Source organism: Chiroxiphia lanceolata, chromosome 12 (genome assembly GCF_009829145.1).
Source record: "Chiroxiphia lanceolata isolate bChiLan1 chromosome 12, bChiLan1.pri, whole genome shotgun sequence".
Lineage (NCBI taxonomy): Eukaryota > Metazoa > Chordata > Aves > Passeriformes > Pipridae > Chiroxiphia > Chiroxiphia lanceolata.
Window position 1 is genome coordinate 313,559 of NC_045648.1, and position 18,068 is coordinate 331,626.

Below are 18,068 nucleotides of genomic sequence, written 5' to 3' on the forward strand. Positions count from 1 at the left end.
ATCGGAGGCGGGTCCCAACACCGTTTATTGCGCGCCGGGCCCCGGCCCGCCCCAGCCCCGCGGCAGTCGGTACAGCAGCGTCCCGTCGGGGGCGCGCACCTCGCGCTCGTGCCCCGGTGCCGCCGCGACGGCGCTCAGCGCCCGCCGGTCCTGCCGCAGGCGGCGGCGCGGCGAAGGGCAGCCACGGCTCCGCAGCACCCGCCGCACCACGTCGGTGCTGACGCCGAACCCCTGGGCCAGGCGCTCCAGCGGCCACTCTTCGGGCAGCTCCTGCCGCAGGAACCTGCGGGCACGGGCACGGTCACCGGGGCGGTCACCGGGAGCGGCGCGAACCTCCCATCCCCGCGCTCACCGCATCTGCTCCATCGCCTGCCAGGTCAGGACGCGCTCGGGGGCTCCGCGCCCCCCGCCCAGCTCCCGCCGCAGCCGCTCCATCCGCGCCGCCACCCGCCGCCGCCGCCCCCTGCGGGGGACACGCATTAGCGCCCGGCCCGGCCCGGCCCGGCCCCGGCCCAGCCCAGCCGCCCCGCACCTCTCCGCCTCCTCCAGCGCCGGGTCCGGCGGCTCCGGGTCCCCGGGCCACGCCGCCGCCGCCCGCCGCGGGGTCCTGGCGAGGAGCGCGGCCGCCCGCAGCCCGGGCCGCAGCAGCGCCGCCATGACCGGCAACGGGAACGGGCGGGGCCGGCGGGGGGCGGCCCCGGCGGGATCCACAGCGAGATGGCCTGTGACGGGCCCGGCTGCAGCCGCGGGGGCACAGCCAGGAGTGCGGGCAGGGGCACAGGCAGCACCCCTGGCCCGGCAGAAGTGAAGCTGCACGGGGTGCTTGGCCACACCCGGGTGGGGCCAGGCTCCGGTCAGGGGGCTCCGCAGCCGGCCCCGGGGCTGATGGGGATAGCCAACCTATCCAGCAGCCCTGGTTCTCCAGCGAGCACCCACAAGAGGAAGGCTGAGCCTTCGGCCACGTTACTTGTGCCTTTCATGCTGGAAGTGTGTGACACACTGGCACAGTGAGGCTCTGCCATGGTGTGAGGCACGTGTGTGCTGCACATGAGCGGTGGCGGCGGCGATGGGGAGCTCCTGGACCACAGCACAGCTGAAGATGCCATCGTCTTTGACCTCCCCCGGGCTGGCTGGGGATGCTGGGGGACAGCTGCCTGCATGGGAGGACGACGGGCTGGCAGCATCACCTGGAACAGCACAGACAGATGTGGGTCTGTCTGCAGACCAGGCAGCTCTGTGGGTCAGCAGTCCCCACTGCCCTCCCCGGTGGGGCTTGGGCCTCGCAGCTCCCCCTCTGGCCCTGCTGCCCCGGCCTTATGGCTGCCAAGTGGGTGGAGCTGATGCTGGGGAGCAGAGCAGGGCTGGGTGAGGGGGGGTGGGACTGTGAGCAGGAAGCAGCATGGGCCTGGGAAAGGGTTGGGGGCCATGCTATGGCACCGTGTCCCCTCCGTACCCACTGCAGCTAACGCACCCCTTCGACTGTCCCATCTGCTGTGCTTCCAACTCACTCTCTCCCATACATCGGGGCTTCTCACGCTCTCTCCTCCCCACACATCAACCCTTGGTTCTGGGAATCCACCCGCATTCATCCCCGCCCCTGTGAATGGGATGCTGATGGCCTCCAGCAGAGACTTCCAGCGGTCATCAGTGCCCTGAGCAGAGCACAGCAGCCCCTCCGCAGGGTCCCAGCACCCCTGGGACTCTGAGCTCCATCCAGCCCGCCCACTCCTCCCACCCTGGTAAGGCCAGGAGTATCCATGGGAAGGTGATGTGTACTCACAGCCTTCAGCCTGTGTTCTGGCACCAGGGAGCTGCTGGTCTCTCAGCAGCAGCCCCTCGGGGTGGGTGACGGCTGCCCGTGCTGCCCGGCCCCGCAGCCAGCCCCCGCCCAGCACCCGGGAGCCCTCGTGCCGCGTGTGGTACGGGACACTCCGGCCTCGAACACAGAGGGTGTCCATGTCGTTGGGGTCCGGGCCCAGCGTGTCTGGCTGCAAGGCCTCAGCTCTGACCCAGTGTCCCGAGGCATGGGCTGGGCCTCCCAGGACTGAGATGACCATCATTAAGTCATGGGTGTCCTGGTCCCCGAGGGCATCCCATGGAAACTGCAGCTGGAAGGAGGGAAGGCAAGTGGCCATGGCTTAGCTCTGGAGGCCTTGGCAGGAGATGGGAAGAAAAAGTCTTCTCTGTCGTGTACGGGTGTTCACTAAAGCATCCCCCTGCACTTTGTCCCCCAGGTACACCCCCACAACCATCCCAGACTCACATCACCCCAGGAGCACAGCAGCTGATCTGCCGGCAGTGGAGCCGGGCCCCCCATCCTGCCCCAGACACTCAGTGCCCTATTCACTCCTCACCATCCTCCTGCCTTGGCTGTGGGTGGATCTGGGTGACCCCGTTACCTGGCTCCGGAGGGTGCAGGGTCCCTGGCTGTCAGCTATGGGGAGCAGCCGAGAGAGCTGGTTGGTGATGCCCAGATCTCGGATCAGCTTCTCACGCTGCAGCAGAGCATTCACTCTCCTCTTCTCCTCGTGTTCCACAATGTCCTGGGGCTGCATGGAGTCATACTGCACGTGCTGCACCTCGGCAGAGAAACACCTGAGCTACAGCAAAGCTGAACCTGGGATAATGCACAGGTGAGACAAAGCCATGGGCTGCTCCAACCCTGGGGAGAGTCACAGACTTGGGGTGGGATGGAGATCCTAGTGGGAGCCACAACAGGAAGGGACAACACTGGTGCTTGCAAGTACTGCCCACCACAAGCTGTCGATTTTCTGGACTTTCTGGACAGGGAGTCAAACCTGGAATTTCTGCTCCATGGGAGCATCCATGGCCCAGCATGGCTCCCAGAGCCATGTCACTGCCTTGGAGAGCCCATGGACAATGCTGACACTGAGATACCTTTCTATCCCATGTCTTGGTGCTTCTGTGAGTGAGGTGGGTTGTAGAAGCTGTGCTTCTATTCTGGATCTTCTCTGTTTTCTTCTTCCTGGTGGCAGCTTCCAACTTTTCGTTTTTCAGGCGAATCTCCTCCAGCTGCTGCCTGCCACAGAACAGCAGAGTCACTCACTGCTCAATCAGAGCCACAACAGCGAAAGGCTGTAGGGCAGCCTTTGACCTGAAGAAATTTACTGCAGGCCAAAGTTCTGTCTAAACAGCCCATAATAGAAGTGTGCCAAGAGATGGGCCAGAGATGCTTGTAAAGAGACTTTTAAAAAGAGAAATGGGCTTAGATTAGGCTGTGCCTAACAGAAGGGAGTGGGACATTTGGGACATGGTTTCTCCAGGGTCCAAAAGTCAATGGAGCACTGCCCTTGCCTCTCTGGGGTCCATCCAAAAGGAACTGCTTTGCTGTGGTGCCACAGCACGTGCAGGCTCCTTCCCTTCCCCTCCTGCTCTCCCCACTTGCTTACACCTGCCAAGCACCAGAGTGGCTCCCCAGGAGGGCTCAGGAGCGAGTGGTGTCCATACCCCCCCGTGAGGAGAGGGTTTCCACAGGAGCAGTGTACCTGGCATGCTCCTCTCGTGCCTTGGAGGCTGCCGTTTCCTGGAAGAGGGACCTGCCCTGGTGGAAGAAGGGCTCGTATTTCTCTGTGCCAGGTGCTGGGTAGATGCGCCGGAAGCCGCCCAGGTGCTCGTTCTCGTAGGTCTCGGCCTGTGCCAGCCAGGCAGCCTGGCTGCTCTCCTGCTCCCTGCGCCTGCAGCCGGAGGGAGGACAGGGAGCTGTGACAGGGAGCTCCGGGGCAGGCAGAGCACAGGGCTGACATGCTTGGTGTTTCCCAGGGTTATCCCAGGACTCCATATGGAAACAGCAGCTGGAGAGAGTCCCCGCTTTGCCTGCAAGGCAGCAGGCTCACTAAACACTGGCCTTGTGAAAGGGCACGCAGACAGAGGAGGGGGAAACCCTCAACCCTGGAAAGGAATCCTGCTCTGGAGGAGGGTCCATGCCCTCAGCTGCTCCTGGTCCCTGAGGCAGGGCTGTGGTCCCTCCTGTGAGCATCCCTGCCAGCCCAGGGACACTGGCCCTGCCTGTCTGCACCGAGGGATGTGACAAGCAGGTGCCGCTCAATGGGGATGTCTCTGTCGGGGCACAGAGCACGAGGTGTCATAAATCTCTTGGTACCCAGAGAGGAGCCCTTAGCTCTTCCTTCCAGGATGCAGATGGCTTGGGAGAGCTCAGAGGCTGCACAGTGCCATGGGGTCTGGGAGCTTCACCTGCCAGCCCTGGCATTATCCTGCTCTGCCATGCCCCGTCTCTCCTCACTGGAGACGTGTAGCACTGAGGGAAACAGCAATACCTGGACTCACGGAGAGTCTGGGTCTGGTTGGCCTGAAGGAGCCGCTCCTTTACCCGCCGCTTGTCTTCCTCCAGCACCTTCCTTCTGTCACAGGCGTGCACGTTGATCAGGTTGAAGGTGTCACACAGAAGGGCATCCTTCACCTCACGGTCTAGCTGAGAGTCTGTGTAGAAGCTGGGAGAGTGGTTCACCTACCAAGACAAGCAAGTAACTTAACCTGGCACCCCAGCTCCCAGCCCGTGGCCCCGGCCGCCCCCCACACTATCCATGGATGCTCTTCTCTATGTCAGTGACAGGAAGCAGGAGGCCACACACAGCACTCTGTCTCTGCAGTGTGGTGCCTACTGTGCCACAGGTCACCCAGATCCCATCCCACAGGCTGCAGGTAGAGGGCAGCTGTCACAAACTTAGGGTGCTCTTACAGGAAAAGGGGTCCTAAGGTTTGGGAAATTCCCTGCTGTTAGAGGGTGTGCAGGAAACTGGTTCTCTTGGATCCCACTCACAGCAGGGTGCTTGGCTTCACAGCCTGGTTAATTCTGTGAGTGAGGTGGCCCTTTTGAATCAAACGAGTCCTGTTCATCCCAACCCCCCTGTCCTGAGGCCTCTCCCAGGTTTTAGTTGTCTGCTCCTCCCTCACCTCCAGCAGCCACGGCTTCAGCCTTCTGTCCAGCAAAATGTCAAAGCCCAGGATCTCGAAGCAGGCGCAGCCGGCAGCGTGGTTGGGGAAGCAGCTCTGGTAGTGGTGCTTCACCACAGGGTGAGCCGAAATCAGTGTCTTTATGACAATGTCATCAATATCTGCCCAGAGCTTTGCTGTGTCGTAGCTGTGCTCTGCCATCCAGGCGTTCAGGGTGGACAGCTTCCTGCATGGGGACAGGAGGTGGTAAGGGCTGAGCTGTGCCACCCCAGGAAAGATGAGGTAAACCAGAGTCCCACAGCGTTCCTGTGGTGCCTGGACGTGCCAGTACCTCTTGCTGCCCATTGTGTCATCCTGGACGAAGTTCTCATTGTGCTTGTTGATTGCATAATTGGTCAGATGCATGCAGATGTCACCCTAGCAGGAAACCAGGAGAGACATTCATTCACTCTGAACCACGCAGCGAGAACAGAAACAGCCCCACCAGACAATCCCAGGTCCTTCTTTTCCGCCTGATGCAGGAATGGTGTGGAATGGAGCACGCTCCTCAGGGCCAGGAGCAGTAGGTGATGGCCAGAGGCACCAGGGGGGCTCTGGCCTGCAGGTTTTCAACACCTGCTAGGGTGAGACCCCAAGAAACCAGATCTGAGTTTATTGTTGACCCAGTTTTGAACGTGAGGTTGGAGACCTTCCAATGTTCCTTCAATGCAAAAGAACTCTATGATTTTGTGGTAATGTCAGTAAACAGCCCAAATGTGAGGCTAGATCTGGGGGTAGATCTACTTCAGACCCTCCTGAAATACCTCCTGTGAGGAGAACAAGGAGGGGGTACAGAGGGAGAACAGGAAAGCAGCAAGCTGGGATCCGTGCAGCCCCCAACCTTTTCGAGGCCTGGAATGCCCCTAGGACAAGTTAGGGATTGACACCTACAGATACTATGTGAGGTTTTTTGAAACATCCTTTTTTTACCAGGTTTCTGCTGCTGCGATCGATGTACCTCATGGTGGCAAACCGGGCCAGGCCCTCCTTGTAGAGAAAAACCCTCAGCGGGTCACAGGATGTGACCAGCACATAGATGCGCATGTCAAACTTGAAGCCATCAATGAGGAAGGGCTGTGAGGAAAGTCAGGAGCAAGGGTGAGATCAGGAACTGCCCCATCTGCCTGTGCTGCTCTTTGGCAGCAGAGGAGAGGGGAGAGCTTTGGCCATGCCCCCGCTGTGCCACAGCCACCCCCAGCAGACCCGGGGAGACATGGGAAGGATGTGGGATTCTGGCAGAACGAGGAGGCTGGAATCCTCCCCTGGTGTTCCAGGACTCTCCTGGTACCTCAGAGATGTACTGCTGACAGATCATGCGCTCCCCGTGCTTGATCTCCTCCGGGTGGTGGGTTATGAAGATCCCTTTTCCCTGGCAGCTGTTGTCGGGCTTGCAGATAAATGTTCTGGTTTTTCTCATGGATCTGTAGGCATGGAAATCTCCATAGCTGTGCAAGGAAGGGGTGATGGTCACCAGCTGCAAAAAACACCCTCTGAACTCTAACAGCTGGGTACTGAAACCATGGCACTGTGGGCCAGTACAAATCAAATGTCCACAGGGGAGATACAGAACCTCCATTCCTGATCTACAAGAGTCACAGACTGGTCCCTGTGTGACCTGACCCAGCTCTCCCAGTCCCACCTTTTCCTTGTACACATCTGCACCTGTACCGGGAGGTCCGTGGCAGAGGTCACCGCGATAACGTGCCGGAGCCAGTAAGATTTGGGCTCTGGTGCCCAGAGGGAGCAGGCGAGCAGGCTACCCCTCCCAGTGTGAGCCCGTCCCCGCAGCGCTGTCCCACACCACTCACTCGGCTGGCAGGCACCACGTGCGGGGGAAGATGTTGTACTCCTTGGGGAAGAGCCGGAGCATGCGGTTCAGGTTGCGAGCCAGCAGGTCCTTACGGCAGAGCTCGATCATGCCTGGGAAGTGGTTGATTTTCTGAAAGAGGGGCAGAAAAAGCCAGATCAGCAGAGGCCCCACACGGATGCATCCTCCAGGCCCTGCGGAGAACGGGCAGCAGAGCAGGCAGGAGGCTGGGCCTGCAGCTGCCTTGAACTGCTGCTGAGGGGCAGGACTGCACTACCGCTGCTCTATCTGAGCGTCACCAGTGATTTATCTGCTCCATCTCAGCCCTGGAGCTCTCCCTGCCTGGAGCACCACAGAAGCCATTTGTCATCCCAGCCCATTTATTTCACAGCACGTTACAGGGCTGGCAGTGCTCCCACTCCTGCTGCAGCTGCTGAGTTCTCCTGTGGCACCGACCACAGACACGGCACAAGGAAAGGCGTGGAGCCGAGGCACAGATGAGTGACAGGCACTGCTTGGGATGCCTCTGTTCCACTCTGCCATATGCTATTCCATCAACAGTCCCGTGTTACCCTCCTCCCTGAGCGATTCCTGCTGGACAGCCCATTTGTTTACCTGGAACCGCTTCATTTCCATGAGGCGCTCCAGAGACACCGAGCTGTCTGTCCAGCACACCGTCCACTCCTCGTTCTCTCCCGCCTCCTTCAGCCCGCAGTGCTGCGCCGCCCGCCGCACTGTGCCAAGGCAAGCGGTGACAAGGGCAGGCAGGGGAGCCACAGTGACTGACAAACCCCCGAAATAACTAGGGACAGGATGTGGAACAAACCTCTCCGGGCTGCACTTCTCTCAGAAGTACAAAGTATTGGCAGGACCCTTTGGGAGGTGTCAGGAACACCAGCTTTACCTGGCCTACCCCCCAGCCTCTGGCTGAAGATGTTCTGGGTGCTCTCAGCCCTCTAATTCCACCTGCCTTGGGGTGCCAGGGCCACTTGACAGCAGGGTTGAACCTGCCACGGGTCTGATACTTCACAGGCAGGTACAAGTCTTAGGAAAGTGTGAGTTTAATCTCCAAATCAAAGGTCTTTTGGCAGCAGAAGACAGCTCTGGGGCAAAGAGTCTTTGTTGGGATGGTTCATGTTAGTGCCAGGTCTGAATTTGGCCCTCGCAGGGCTGGGGAGGTGATGGAGGTCTGTGCACACCAAGACACCTTAGCAAAGTGGCTTAATAACACCCCCCAAGGGCCAGGAGTTTGTTTTTTTAAGATCCAGCTTGTGGCAGGAAAGAAAAGTGGGACAGGGGAGGGGAACCAGCTCCTTGGAGTCACTGGGGATGGATGGCACACGGGGAGGTTCAAGGTATGGATCCTGACTGTTCCACCACCAGCTTTACCTGAAACAGTTGAGAGCCCTTAGGTCCTGTCCCCAAGCCCAGGTACCCCCTTGCACTGTACCTGACTGAACCCTTCTCACCCACTTTAGCAGACACCTGGCAAACACAGGTGTGGGGGGATGTCAAGGGCTTATGCTGCTGTTACACATTTTAAACCAGGGAAAACCTTAGTCCAAAGTGTGATAAACTCCCCACTACCACAGGGGCCCAGTCACTGGGCACCAGTAAATAAACCAGTGAGAACTGGATGCCAACAGTGCTCCCACAGGCACCCACAGAGCCTGCAGGGGTGGGCTGGGCCCCTCAGGGACACCACAGGGACCCTGCAGCCCCTCAGACTTACCGCTTTCATACCTGCAGCCACTCAGGTTGATGGAGGGGACACTGGAATTGAGAGAGATGAGAAGACAGGGGCTCAGCGAGGGAGTGGGCACAGGATGGAGGGGGGACACAGCCCGATCCCTCACACAGACGCAGCACAGCAGTCAGGTCTGACCGGGTACAGCCCTGAGGAGATGGGGCACAGAGGTCCCGGGCACGGGGCTGCGCCTGGGTGCATCACATGGGAGATCGCTGGGGCAGTTTCAGGGGAACTGTTTATTGTGGGTCCCCGGACAAGCTCCCGGGGGCTGGGGGCGGCGGGCCCCGGCAGGGCACTGCCCGCGGGGAGCAGCGGGGCCGGGCTACACCGGGACCGAGCACGACTGAGGCAGCGGGAGGCGCCCCGGGGTGGGGCTGGAAGGGCTCTCCCCGGGCCCTGCCGGGGGTCTGCGGCCCAGCACTCGCCTGCGCTTCCTTCGCGTCTCGAGGCCGACGGGGGCACCGGAACGGTCCGGGGGGACCGCGGCGGCGGCCGCCTCCTCCTCGCCCGGTGGGGTTTCAGGGGCGGCCTCCTCGCCCGGTGGGGTTCCCGGGGGCGGTCCCGGTCCCGGTCCCCCCCCGCCACCGCCCGCCGCCATCGCGCCACTCCCAGGGCCGCCGCGTTCCCATGGCGACAAGGCTATAGAGACACGGGCGGTGCCAGCCAGAGCGGCCCCGCTGAGGGCACGTGACCGTCAGTTCCGCAGTCCTCCGCCGCGCAGCGGCCCCTGGCGGGCGGCACCGGGAACCGCGCCGGTGCCACCAGCCCTGCAGCAGCTGTGCCGGTGCCATCAGCTCTCCAGCAGCCGTGCCCGTTCCTGTCCCAGTCTCGGTCCCGGTGCCATCAGCTCTCCAGCAGCCGTGCCCGTTCCTGTCCCAGTCTCGGTCCCGGTGCCATCAGCTCTCCAGCAGCCGTGCCCGTTCCTGTCCCAGTCTCGGTCCCGGTGCCGTCAGCTCTCCAGCAGCCGTGCCAGCTGTCCGCCGAGGCGCAGCAGCTCGGGCTCGGGCAGTAGGTGCTGGCGGATGGCGCTCAGGGCCTGTGCCTCGGTGATGTGCTGGTAGAGCGGAGGGGCGGGCAGCGGGAGGAACCCCGCCAGCTCGCACACCGCCACGGGGAAGGGCTCGCCCGCCTTGGGGCCAAAGCGGGGCGGGCGCGCCCACAGCAACACCCGCAGCCCGCGGTCGCTGCTGGAGCCGGGCCCCGCCGGGGGGTCGCCCCGCGTGGCCAGCACGTTGCAGGCCAGCCCAGCGCCGCCCAGGTGCTCCACTGCCCGGCACACGTCCCGCGACACTGGCTCCAGCGCCGCGGGGCCAGCGGCAAAGAAGAGAAAGGCGGTGGCCGGTCCGGCGCGGAGCAGTCCCAGGCGCGGCCCCAGCGGCTCAGCCGGCGCCGCCTCCAGCGGCAGCGGGCGACCCAAGTATAGCCCGTGCAGGTGCAGGTGGTTCACCGAGGCTCCGCCGCCCAGCCCATTGAAGCCCACGTGGAATCCCGGGTGGGCGCTGAGCAGCGCCACCTCCAGCGCCCCGCGCAGCGCCGAGGCCGTCAGCGCCTGCGGCAGCCGCCGCGCCGGCTCGGGCAGCAGCAGGACGTGGCCCCGCTCCAGCGGGCTGGCGTTGATGGCCACCAGCAGCGGGTCGGGCGGCGGCCCCGGGCCCCCGGCGCGGCGCAGGCGGAGCAGCAGCTCGGCGGGGCGCAGCCGGGTGAAGTTGAAGGCGTCGGGGTCGAAGGGGTCCCGGAGGCTGCGGACGGGCTGCGGTGGGCGGCGCTCGGCGCTGCGCTGCTCGTTCAGCTGCGCCACGAGGCGCACGGGGCCGGGCAGGACGCGGGTGGGCATCGGCCCGAGCCGGTACCGGAACAGCCCCCGCTCCATACGGTCGCTCCAGCCCGCCAGCAGCGCCCTGTCGAAGCGGGAGGGCGCGGAGTCCGGGTCGTCCCAGCCGGCCGGCTGCAGCACGAAATCCTCCTCGCCGTACACGAACTCCTCGGGGCTCGGCTCGCCCCGCTCCTCGCCCGCCGCCAGCGCCGGCGCCGCCGCCATTGCCGGTGCGGGGCGGGCTCAGCCGCGAACCCGCGGACCCGGGGTCCGCCGGGAGGGCGGGGCTACGCGGACGGGTGGGCGTGGCTGTCTGGCCGCGGGGCGTCGCCACGGCAGCGGGTGAGTGACAGGTGGCGGAAGCGGCGCCATGGGCGGCTCGGCCAGTCTGCTGCCGCGGGACGCGCTGGGCGAGTACCAGGTACGGCACCGGCACCGGCACCGGCGGAGAGGGGCGGCCGGGGGGACACGGGGGCGGCATGACCCCGGGAGGCAGCTGCCCACAGGCCGAGGGACCCAGGGCTGCGTTGCCTCGGGTCAGGCCCTGACCCCGGTGCCCGGTGCTGACCCCGGTACTGACCCCGGTGCCCGGTGCTGACCCGCACTCTCCCCGCAGGAGCTGACGTTCCTGAGCAAGCAGGAGATCCTGCTGTAAGTACTGCCTGTGGGGCGGGATGTGGGTGCAGACCCTCGGCCCCGCGTAGTCCCGGGGCCTCGGGCTGTGCTGGGGGTCGCGGAGGGCCCGGCCCTGCCCCGGGGCTACCGTTCCGCCGTGATGCCCCGCTGAGCCGGGAGGTGCCAGTGCCGTTCCCTGACAGTGGGGTGTCACAGGGCAAAGGTCCGCGGGTGCTGCCGGTGGCGCGGGCCGGGCCGGGTCCGCCCTGACGGGCGGGGTGGGGACTGCGGAGCCGCCCCGAGCCCCCTGTGAATCCCCAGCCCTGGGGCGGGCAGCACCAGGCCGGCTCCTCTCCCTGGCCCCGGGAGCAGCTGGGGGACCCCCGGGCCGGCGTGCACCCGCCCGGCCCTGCGAAACGCTGCGGGTGCCCAGAGGGGCTGCTGCCATCCCGGGAGCACCACAGAACCGCTCTTGTTCTTTCCTCTTCAAGTGCCTACAAGAGGTTCAGTGAACTGCTGCCAAAGCAGGAGCGGGAGAACGCCTGCTCCGCGCGGGTTCCCAAGAGCCACATCCTGACGCTGCCTGAGCTGCGGGTACGGTGCCTGGCACACTCAGGACGCTTCTGCTCCCGGGTGGGGGCATGTTTGGGCAGGGCCTCGGTTTACCCACTACGGCCTCACCGTGCCAATGCTCTGCCCTCAGCTGTGCCCACAAACAGCTTCCTTGTCCCCAGTGAGCTGCTGAGGATCCCGGGGATCCTCCTCCTGCTGTGCCATGGATCCCAGGGATCCCTGCAGCACATCCCAGGAGGCACAGGACAGGCTCAGCTGTGCTGTGGGTGCCGCACTGGTGGCAGAGTGGGGCACTTGCTCAGCTGCTGGAGGAGCAGCCACGGCCGGTGTGTGCCGGAGGAAGCCAGCCCAGCCCAGCCCTGCCTGAGCCGTTCCTGTGTCCACAGGCAAACCCCTTCCAGCACCGGATCTGCCATGTGTTCTCCACCTCGGAGGCTGGGGACAACAGCATGTCCTTTGAAGACTTCCTTGCCATGCATCTTTGGTAAGGCTTGGGGCTGCTGCTGTCCCCTGGGGTCCCCACACCTCAGGGAAGAGGGGATGAGGGGATGAATCCATGTTCAGGAGAGCCGCCCATGGGGACGGTGGCTTTAGGAACTCCTTGTGGGAATGGCTGTTTTGGCACAGTGATGCGCATGAAGCTGCGCAGTGCTGGTGCTTGTGACTCCCTGGGGTCTCTGTGGCCCTGCCAAAAGGTACCTTTCCTGTCCCCACAGACTTTGACGACGATGGGACTCTGGACAGGAAGGACCTGGAGCAACTGGTGAACTGCCTGACGGGGCAGGGCGAGGAGTCCCGGCTGAGCAGGGCGGAGATGGAGCAGCTCATCCAAAACGTGAGCGCGTCGGGCAGGGCACGGACACTGCACGGCCCCAGGCACAGAGCTCACCATCCCCTTTCCCCCCAGATCCTGGAGGAGTCTGACATCGACAAGGACGGCACCATCAACCTCTCCGAGTTCCAGCATGTCGTCTCCCGCTCCCCAGACTTTGCCAGGTGCGCTGGTGCCCAGCAGCACAGCCTATCCCAGGGCCTGTCTGGGGGTTCATTGTCCCAGTTGCTGAGCTGGGGCAGAGCTCACGGTGGCAGGAGGGCAGGGCTGCCCTCTGCCAGGTCTGCCACAATGGCAGAGCGAGCTGCATCCCAAGCTGGCTCTGCATCCCAAGCTGGCTCTGCAGAGCCTCTCCCACATGGGAACGTGGGTCCCTGCAGCAGTGGGCGCTCGCAAACTCTTTGTATGACCCAGCGAGGAGGTGCAGAACCTGTTGTGTCTCTTGCAGCTCCTTCAAGATCGTCCTGTGAGCCCCGTGGCTCACCAGCACCACTCCTCCAGTTCCTCCAGAACCACTTGTCCAGTTCCTCCAGCATCATTCCTCCAGTTTCTCCACCACTCCTCCAGTTCCTCCAGCGCTCCTCTGGCTCCTGCAGCTCCTTGTGGGCTCAGCCATTTTTTCCTTCAGAGAGCACAGGCCTGGCCCCTCACTGGCCCAGCAATGCCACAGTGCCTTGGGCAGGAGCCCTCCTGCTTTCCTCTCAGGTGCCTGGCAGTGGGAGGTCCTAGGAATCTGCCTCTCCTGCAGCCCCTCTGCTCTCCCAGCACCAGTTTGACTCCATATGCAGTCTAAGGGCAGCTCTGCAGGTGGGGAGGCTGAGCTGCTCCTGCCTGGGGCCACTCTGCGCCAGCACAGCCCCTCCCTGCCCTCGGGACCAATTCCCAAATCCCTAAAGACCAATTTCCAAGTCGTGCCTTTCAGCAGCAGGCAGAGAGCTGCCTCCCTCTCCAGCCTCTTCTCAGCTTCCTCATCTTCCTGGGAGCGTTCCTGCTGCCACATGGATTCATTTCTCTGAGCAATAACCAAGTTGTGGATCGTTTTTCCTGAGCAATAACCCAAACGGGGCCATTTCTCTGAGCAATAACCCAAGTGTCACTGTACAGGTGCCAACCCACAGCAGAGCTGTCCCCCCACAGCTGCACAGGACACATTCCTTCCCCACTGGCACAGCCCACGGGTGCGCAGCTGGACTCCCCCGTGCTGCCTCAGCACTGACCATTCTCAAAGCCTGTTCTCCTCTTCCTCCCTTTCCCTCTCTGCCCCTTCTCTGGCTCCAGCCCAGCAGCTGCTTGGCTGCGCCGGCCTCTTCCTCTCCCAGCCCCTGTGAGGACACAAATAAAGGGCTCTGGTTTCACCCTCACTCTTTGCTGCCTTTGTCTGGCTGCAGGACGGGTGCCACGAGGGTGCTTGGGACACGGGCCCCTGCCAGGCCCGTCTGCCCGTATACGAGCCACCACTGTGGGACAGGTCCCATGTCCTGTGCGGTGACAGCCCTTTCCATGGCCACCTCCCTGCCTTCCTCCCTCCCTCCTCCATGATGGGATTGTTCTGGGCAGCACAAAGATCTCGGTGCTTCTGAGGGAAATGCCGGCCAGGCGAGCGGGACCTTCGCTGTGGGCAGCGCTGGGGCCCTTTGTGCCTGTTCGGCCACCGGCTCTGCCCTGGCCCGCAGCCAGCGGCCCCTCCGGGCTGGTGCGGGGCCTGGGCCTGGGGTCCAGATGGCCCTGCAGAGCCCCTGTGCTGGTGTGTGGCCCGCCTTGGAGCAACCCACGCCGGTTCCTGTCTAATTCTCAGTCCCGGTGCCATCCCCTCTCCAGCCGCCGCGCCGGCTCGGGCAGCAGCAGGACGTGGCCCCGCTCCAGCGGGCTGGCGTTGATGGCCACCAGCAGCGGGTCGGGCGGCGGCCCCGGGCCCCCGGCGCGGCGCAGGCGGAGCAGCAGCTCGGCGGGGCGCAGCCGGGTGAAGTTGAAGGCGTCGGGGTCGAAGGGGTCCCGGAGGCTGCGGACGGGCTGCGGTGGGCGGCGCTCGGCGCTGCGCTGCTCGTTCAGCTGCGCCACGAGGCGCACGGGGCCGGGCAGGACGCGGGTGGGCATCGGCCCGAGCCGGTACCGGAACAGCCCCCGCTCCATACGGTCGCTCCAGCCCGCCAGCAGCGCCCTGTCGAAGCGAGAGGGCGCGGAGTCCGGGTCGTCCCAGCCGGCCGGCTGCAGCACGAAATCCTCCTCGCCGTACACGAACTCCTCGGGGCTCGGCTCGCCCCGCTCCTCGCCCGCCGCCAGCGCCGGCGCCGCCGCCATTGCCGGTGCGGGGCGGGCTCAGCCGCGAACCCGCGGACCCGGGGTCCGCCGGGAGGGCGGGGCTACGCGGACGGGTGGGCGTGGCTGTCTGGCCGCGGGGCGTCGCCACGGCAGCGGGTGAGTGACAGGTGGCGGAAGCGGCGCCATGGGCGGCTCGGCCAGTCTGCTGCCGCGGGACGCGCTGGGCGAGTACCAGGTACGGCACCGGCACCGGCACCGGCGGAGAGGGGCGGCCGGGGGGACACGGGGGCGGCATGACCCCGGGAGGCAGCTGCCCACAGGCCGAGGGACCCAGGGCTGCGTTGCCTCGGGTCAGGCCCTGACCCCGGTGCCCGGTGCTGACCCCGGTACTGACCCCGGTGCCCGGTGCTGACCCGCACTCTCCCCGCAGGAGCTGACGTTCCTGAGCAAGCAGGAGATCCTGCTGTAAGTACTGCCTGTGGGGCGGGATGTGGGTGCAGACCCTCGGCCCCGCGTAGTCCCGGGGCCTCGGGCTGTGCTGGGGGTCGCGGAGGGCCCGGCCCTGCCCCGGGGCTACCGTTCCGCCGTGATGCCCCGCTGAGCCGGGAGGTGCCAGTGCCGTTCCCTGACAGTGGGGTGTCACAGGGCAAAGGTCCGCGGGTGCTGCCGGTGGCGCGGGCCGGGCCGGGTCCGCCCTGACGGGCGGGGTGGGGACTGCGGAGCCGCCCCGAGCCCCCTGTGAATCCCCAGCCCTGGGGCGGGCAGCACCAGGCCGGCTCCTCTCCCTGGCCCCGGGAGCAGCTGGGGGACCCCCGGGCCGGCGTGCACCCGCCCGGCCCTGCGAAACGCTGCGGGTGCCCAGAGGGGCTGCTGCCATCCCGGGAGCACCACAGAACCGCTCTTGTTCTTTCCTCTTCAAGTGCCTACAAGAGGTTCAGTGAACTGCTGCCAAAGCAGGAGCGGGAGAACGCCTGCTCCGCGCGGGTTCCCAAGAGCCACATCCTGACGCTGCCTGAGCTGCGGGTACGGTGCCTGGCACACTCAGGACGCTTCTGCTCCCGGGTGGGGGCATGTTTGGGCAGGGCCTCGGTTTACCCACTACGGCCTCACCGTGCCAATGCTCTGCCCTCAGCTGTGCCCACAAACAGCTTCCTTGTCCCCAGTGAGCTGCTGAGGATCCCGGGGATCCTCCTCCTGCTGTGCCATGGATCCCAGGGATCCCTGCAGCACATCCCAGGAGGCACAGGACAGGCTCAGCTGTGCTGTGGGTGCCGCACTGGTGGCAGAGTGGGGCACTTGCTCAGCTGCTGGAGGAGCAGCCACGGCCGGTGTGTGCCGGAGGAAGCCAGCCCAGCCCAGCCCTGCCTGAGCCATTCCTGTGTCCACAGGCAAACCCCTTCCAGCACCGGATCTGCCATGTGTTCTCCACCTCAGAGGCTGGGGACAACAGCATGTCCTTTGAAGACTTCCTTGACATGCTGAGTGTCTTCAGTGACTCTGCCACCTTCGACATCAAATCCCACTATGCCTTCCGCATCTTTGGTAAGGCTTGGGGCCGCTGCTGTCTCCTGGGGTCCCCACACCTCAGGGAAGAGGGGATGGGGGGATGAATCCATGTTCAGGAGAGCCACCCATGGGGACGGTGGCTTTAGGAACTCCTTGTGGGAATGGCTGTTTTGGCACAGTGATGCGCATGAAGCTGCGCAGTGCTGGTGCTTGTGACTCCCTGGGGTCTCTGTGGCCCTGCCAAAAGGTACCTTTCCTGTCCCCACAGACTTTGACGACGATGGGACTCTGGACAGGAAGGACCTGGAGCAACTGGTGAACTGCCTGACGGGGCAGGGCGAGGAGTCCCGGCTGAGCAGGGCGGAGATGGAGCAGCTCATCCAAAACGTGAGCGCGTCGGGCAGGGCACGGACACTGCACAGCCCCAGGCACAGAGCTCACCATCCCCTTTCCCCCCAGATCCTGGAGGAGTCTGACATCGACAAGGACGGCACCATCAACCTCTCCGAGTTCCAGCATGTCGTCTCCCGCTCCCCAGACTTTGCCAGGTGCGCTGGTGCCCAGCAGCACAGCCTATCCCAGGGCCTGTCTGGGGGTTCATTGTCCCAGTTGCTGAGCTGGGGCAGAGCTCACGGTGGCAGGAGGGCAGGGCTGCCCTCTGCCAGGTCTGCCACAATGGCAGAGCGAGCTGCATCCCAAGCTGGCTCTGCATCCCAAGCTGGCTCTGCAGAGCCTCTCCCACATGGGAACGTGGGTCCCTGCAGCAGTGGGCGCTCGCAAACTCTTTGTATGACCCAGCGAGGAGGTGCAGAACCTGTTGTGTCTCTTGCAGCTCCTTCAAGATCGTCCTGTGAGCCCCGTGGCTCACCAGCACCACTCCTCCAGTTCCTCCAGAACCACTTGTCCAGTTCCTCCAGCATCATTCCTCCAGTTTCTCCACCACTCCTCCAGTTCCTCCAGCGCTCCTCTGGCTCCTGCAGCTCCTTGTGGGCTCAGCCATTTTTTCCTTCAGAGAGCACAGGCCTGGCCCCTCACTGGCCCAGCAATGCCACAGTGCCTTGGGCAGGAGCCCTCCTGCTTTCCTCTCAGGTGCCTGGCAGTGGGGGGCCCCAGGAATCTGCCTCTCCTGCAGCCCCTCTGCTCTCCCAGCACCAGTTTGACTCCATATGCAGTCTAAGGGCAGCTCTGCAGGTGGGGAGGCTGAGCTGCTCCTGCCTGGGGCCACTCTGCGCCAGCACAGCCCCTCCCTGCCCTCGGGACCAATTCCCAAATCCCTAAAGACCAATTTCCAAGTCGTGCCTTTCAGCAGCAGGCAGAGAGCTGCCTCCCTCTCCAGCCTCTTCTCAGCTTCCTCATCTTCCTGGGAGCGTTCCTGCTGCCACATAGATTCATTTCTCTGAGCAATAACCAAGTTGTGGATCGTTTTTCCTGAGCAATAACCCAAACGGGGCCGTTTCTCTGAGCAATAACCCAAGTGTCACTGTACAGGTGCCAACCCACAGCAGAGCTGTCCCCCCACGGCTGCACAGGACACATTCCTTCCCCACTGGCACAGCCCACGGGTGCGCAGCTGGACTCCCCCGTGCTGCCTCAGCACTGACCGTTCTCAAAGCCTGTTCTCCTCTTCCTCCCTTTCCCTCTCTGCCCCTTCTCTGGCTCCAGCCCAGCAGCTGCTTGGCTGCGCCGGCCTCTTCCTCCCCCAGCCCCTGTGAGGACACAAATAAAGGGCTCTGGTTTCACCCTCACTCTTTGCTGCCTTTGTCTGGCTGCGGGACGGGTGCCACGAGGGTGCTTGGGACACGGGCCCCTGCCAGGCCCGTCTGCCCGTATACGAGCCACCACTGTGGGACAGGTCCCATGTCCTGTGCGGTGACAGCCCTTTCCATGGCCACCTCCCTGCCTTCCTCCCTCCCTCCTCCATGATGGGATTGTTCTGGGCAGC

At 64.2% G+C, this 18,068-nt stretch overlaps 5 protein-coding genes across 9 annotated transcripts; 2 read left to right on the forward strand and 3 right to left on the reverse strand.

Moving 5' to 3' along the window:
- Nucleotides 1-7: 7 nt before the first annotated feature.
- NGRN (neugrin, neurite outgrowth associated) lies at nt 8-695 on the reverse strand. Its single transcript, XM_032700543.1, has 2 exons — nt 533-695; nt 8-283 (listed from the first exon to the last, which is right to left on the reverse strand). The coding sequence occupies exons 1-2, from the start codon at nt 655-657 to the stop codon at nt 25-27; spliced, it is 384 nt and encodes a 127-aa protein (XP_032556434.1). The 5' UTR covers nt 658-695; the 3' UTR covers nt 8-24.
- A 264-nt stretch (nt 696-959) lies between these two features.
- Nucleotides 960-9,235, reverse strand: TTLL6 (tubulin tyrosine ligase like 6). 4 transcript variants are annotated; one of them, XM_032700527.1, is made up of 14 exons: nt 8,954-9,235; nt 8,511-8,551; nt 7,394-7,512; nt 6,780-6,910; nt 6,260-6,392; nt 5,902-6,045; nt 5,264-5,349; nt 4,933-5,158; nt 4,296-4,486; nt 3,507-3,695; nt 2,899-3,040; nt 2,400-2,579; nt 1,781-2,108; nt 960-1,187 (listed from the first exon to the last, which is right to left on the reverse strand). In XM_032700527.1, exons 1-14 carry the CDS (start codon nt 9,124-9,126, stop codon nt 964-966), a joined length of 2,307 nt encoding a protein of 768 aa, XP_032556418.1. In that variant the 5' UTR covers nt 9,127-9,235; the 3' UTR covers nt 960-963. The 4 variants fall into 4 exon arrangements, with proteins under 4 accessions (XP_032556418.1, XP_032556417.1, XP_032556416.1 ...); XM_032700526.1 differs by having other exon boundaries at nt 2,400-2,573; nt 6,260-6,416; XM_032700525.1 differs by having other exon boundaries at nt 6,260-6,416.
- A 224-nt stretch (nt 9,236-9,459) lies between these two features.
- GDPGP1 (GDP-D-glucose phosphorylase 1) lies at nt 9,460-10,613 on the reverse strand. Its single transcript, XM_032700537.1, has one exon. The coding sequence runs from the start codon at nt 10,564-10,566 to the stop codon at nt 9,478-9,480; it is 1,089 nt and encodes a 362-aa protein (XP_032556428.1). The 5' UTR covers nt 10,567-10,613; the 3' UTR covers nt 9,460-9,477.
- Nucleotides 10,614-10,656: 43 nt separating this feature from the next.
- Nucleotides 10,657-13,722, forward strand: LOC116793005 (calcium and integrin-binding protein 1-like). 2 transcript variants are annotated; one of them, XM_032700542.1, is made up of 7 exons: nt 10,657-10,762; nt 10,958-10,992; nt 11,448-11,550; nt 11,916-12,006; nt 12,204-12,364; nt 12,437-12,525; nt 12,810-13,722. In XM_032700542.1, exons 1-7 carry the CDS (start codon nt 10,712-10,714, stop codon nt 12,829-12,831), a joined length of 552 nt encoding a protein of 183 aa, XP_032556433.1. In that variant the 5' UTR covers nt 10,657-10,711; the 3' UTR covers nt 12,832-13,722. The 2 variants fall into 2 exon arrangements, with proteins under 2 accessions (XP_032556433.1, XP_032556432.1); XM_032700541.1 differs by lacking the exon at nt 11,448-11,550 and having other exon boundaries at nt 11,916-12,013; nt 12,246-12,364.
- A 1,031-nt stretch (nt 13,723-14,753) lies between these two features.
- Nucleotides 14,754-17,871, forward strand: LOC116793003 (calcium and integrin-binding protein 1-like). The gene is made up of 7 exons (XM_032700539.1): nt 14,754-14,855; nt 15,051-15,085; nt 15,541-15,643; nt 16,009-16,162; nt 16,395-16,513; nt 16,586-16,674; nt 16,959-17,871. The coding sequence occupies exons 1-7, from the start codon at nt 14,805-14,807 to the stop codon at nt 16,978-16,980; spliced, it is 573 nt and encodes a 190-aa protein (XP_032556430.1). The 5' UTR covers nt 14,754-14,804; the 3' UTR covers nt 16,981-17,871.
- The last annotated feature ends 197 nt before the right edge of the window (nt 17,872-18,068 follow it).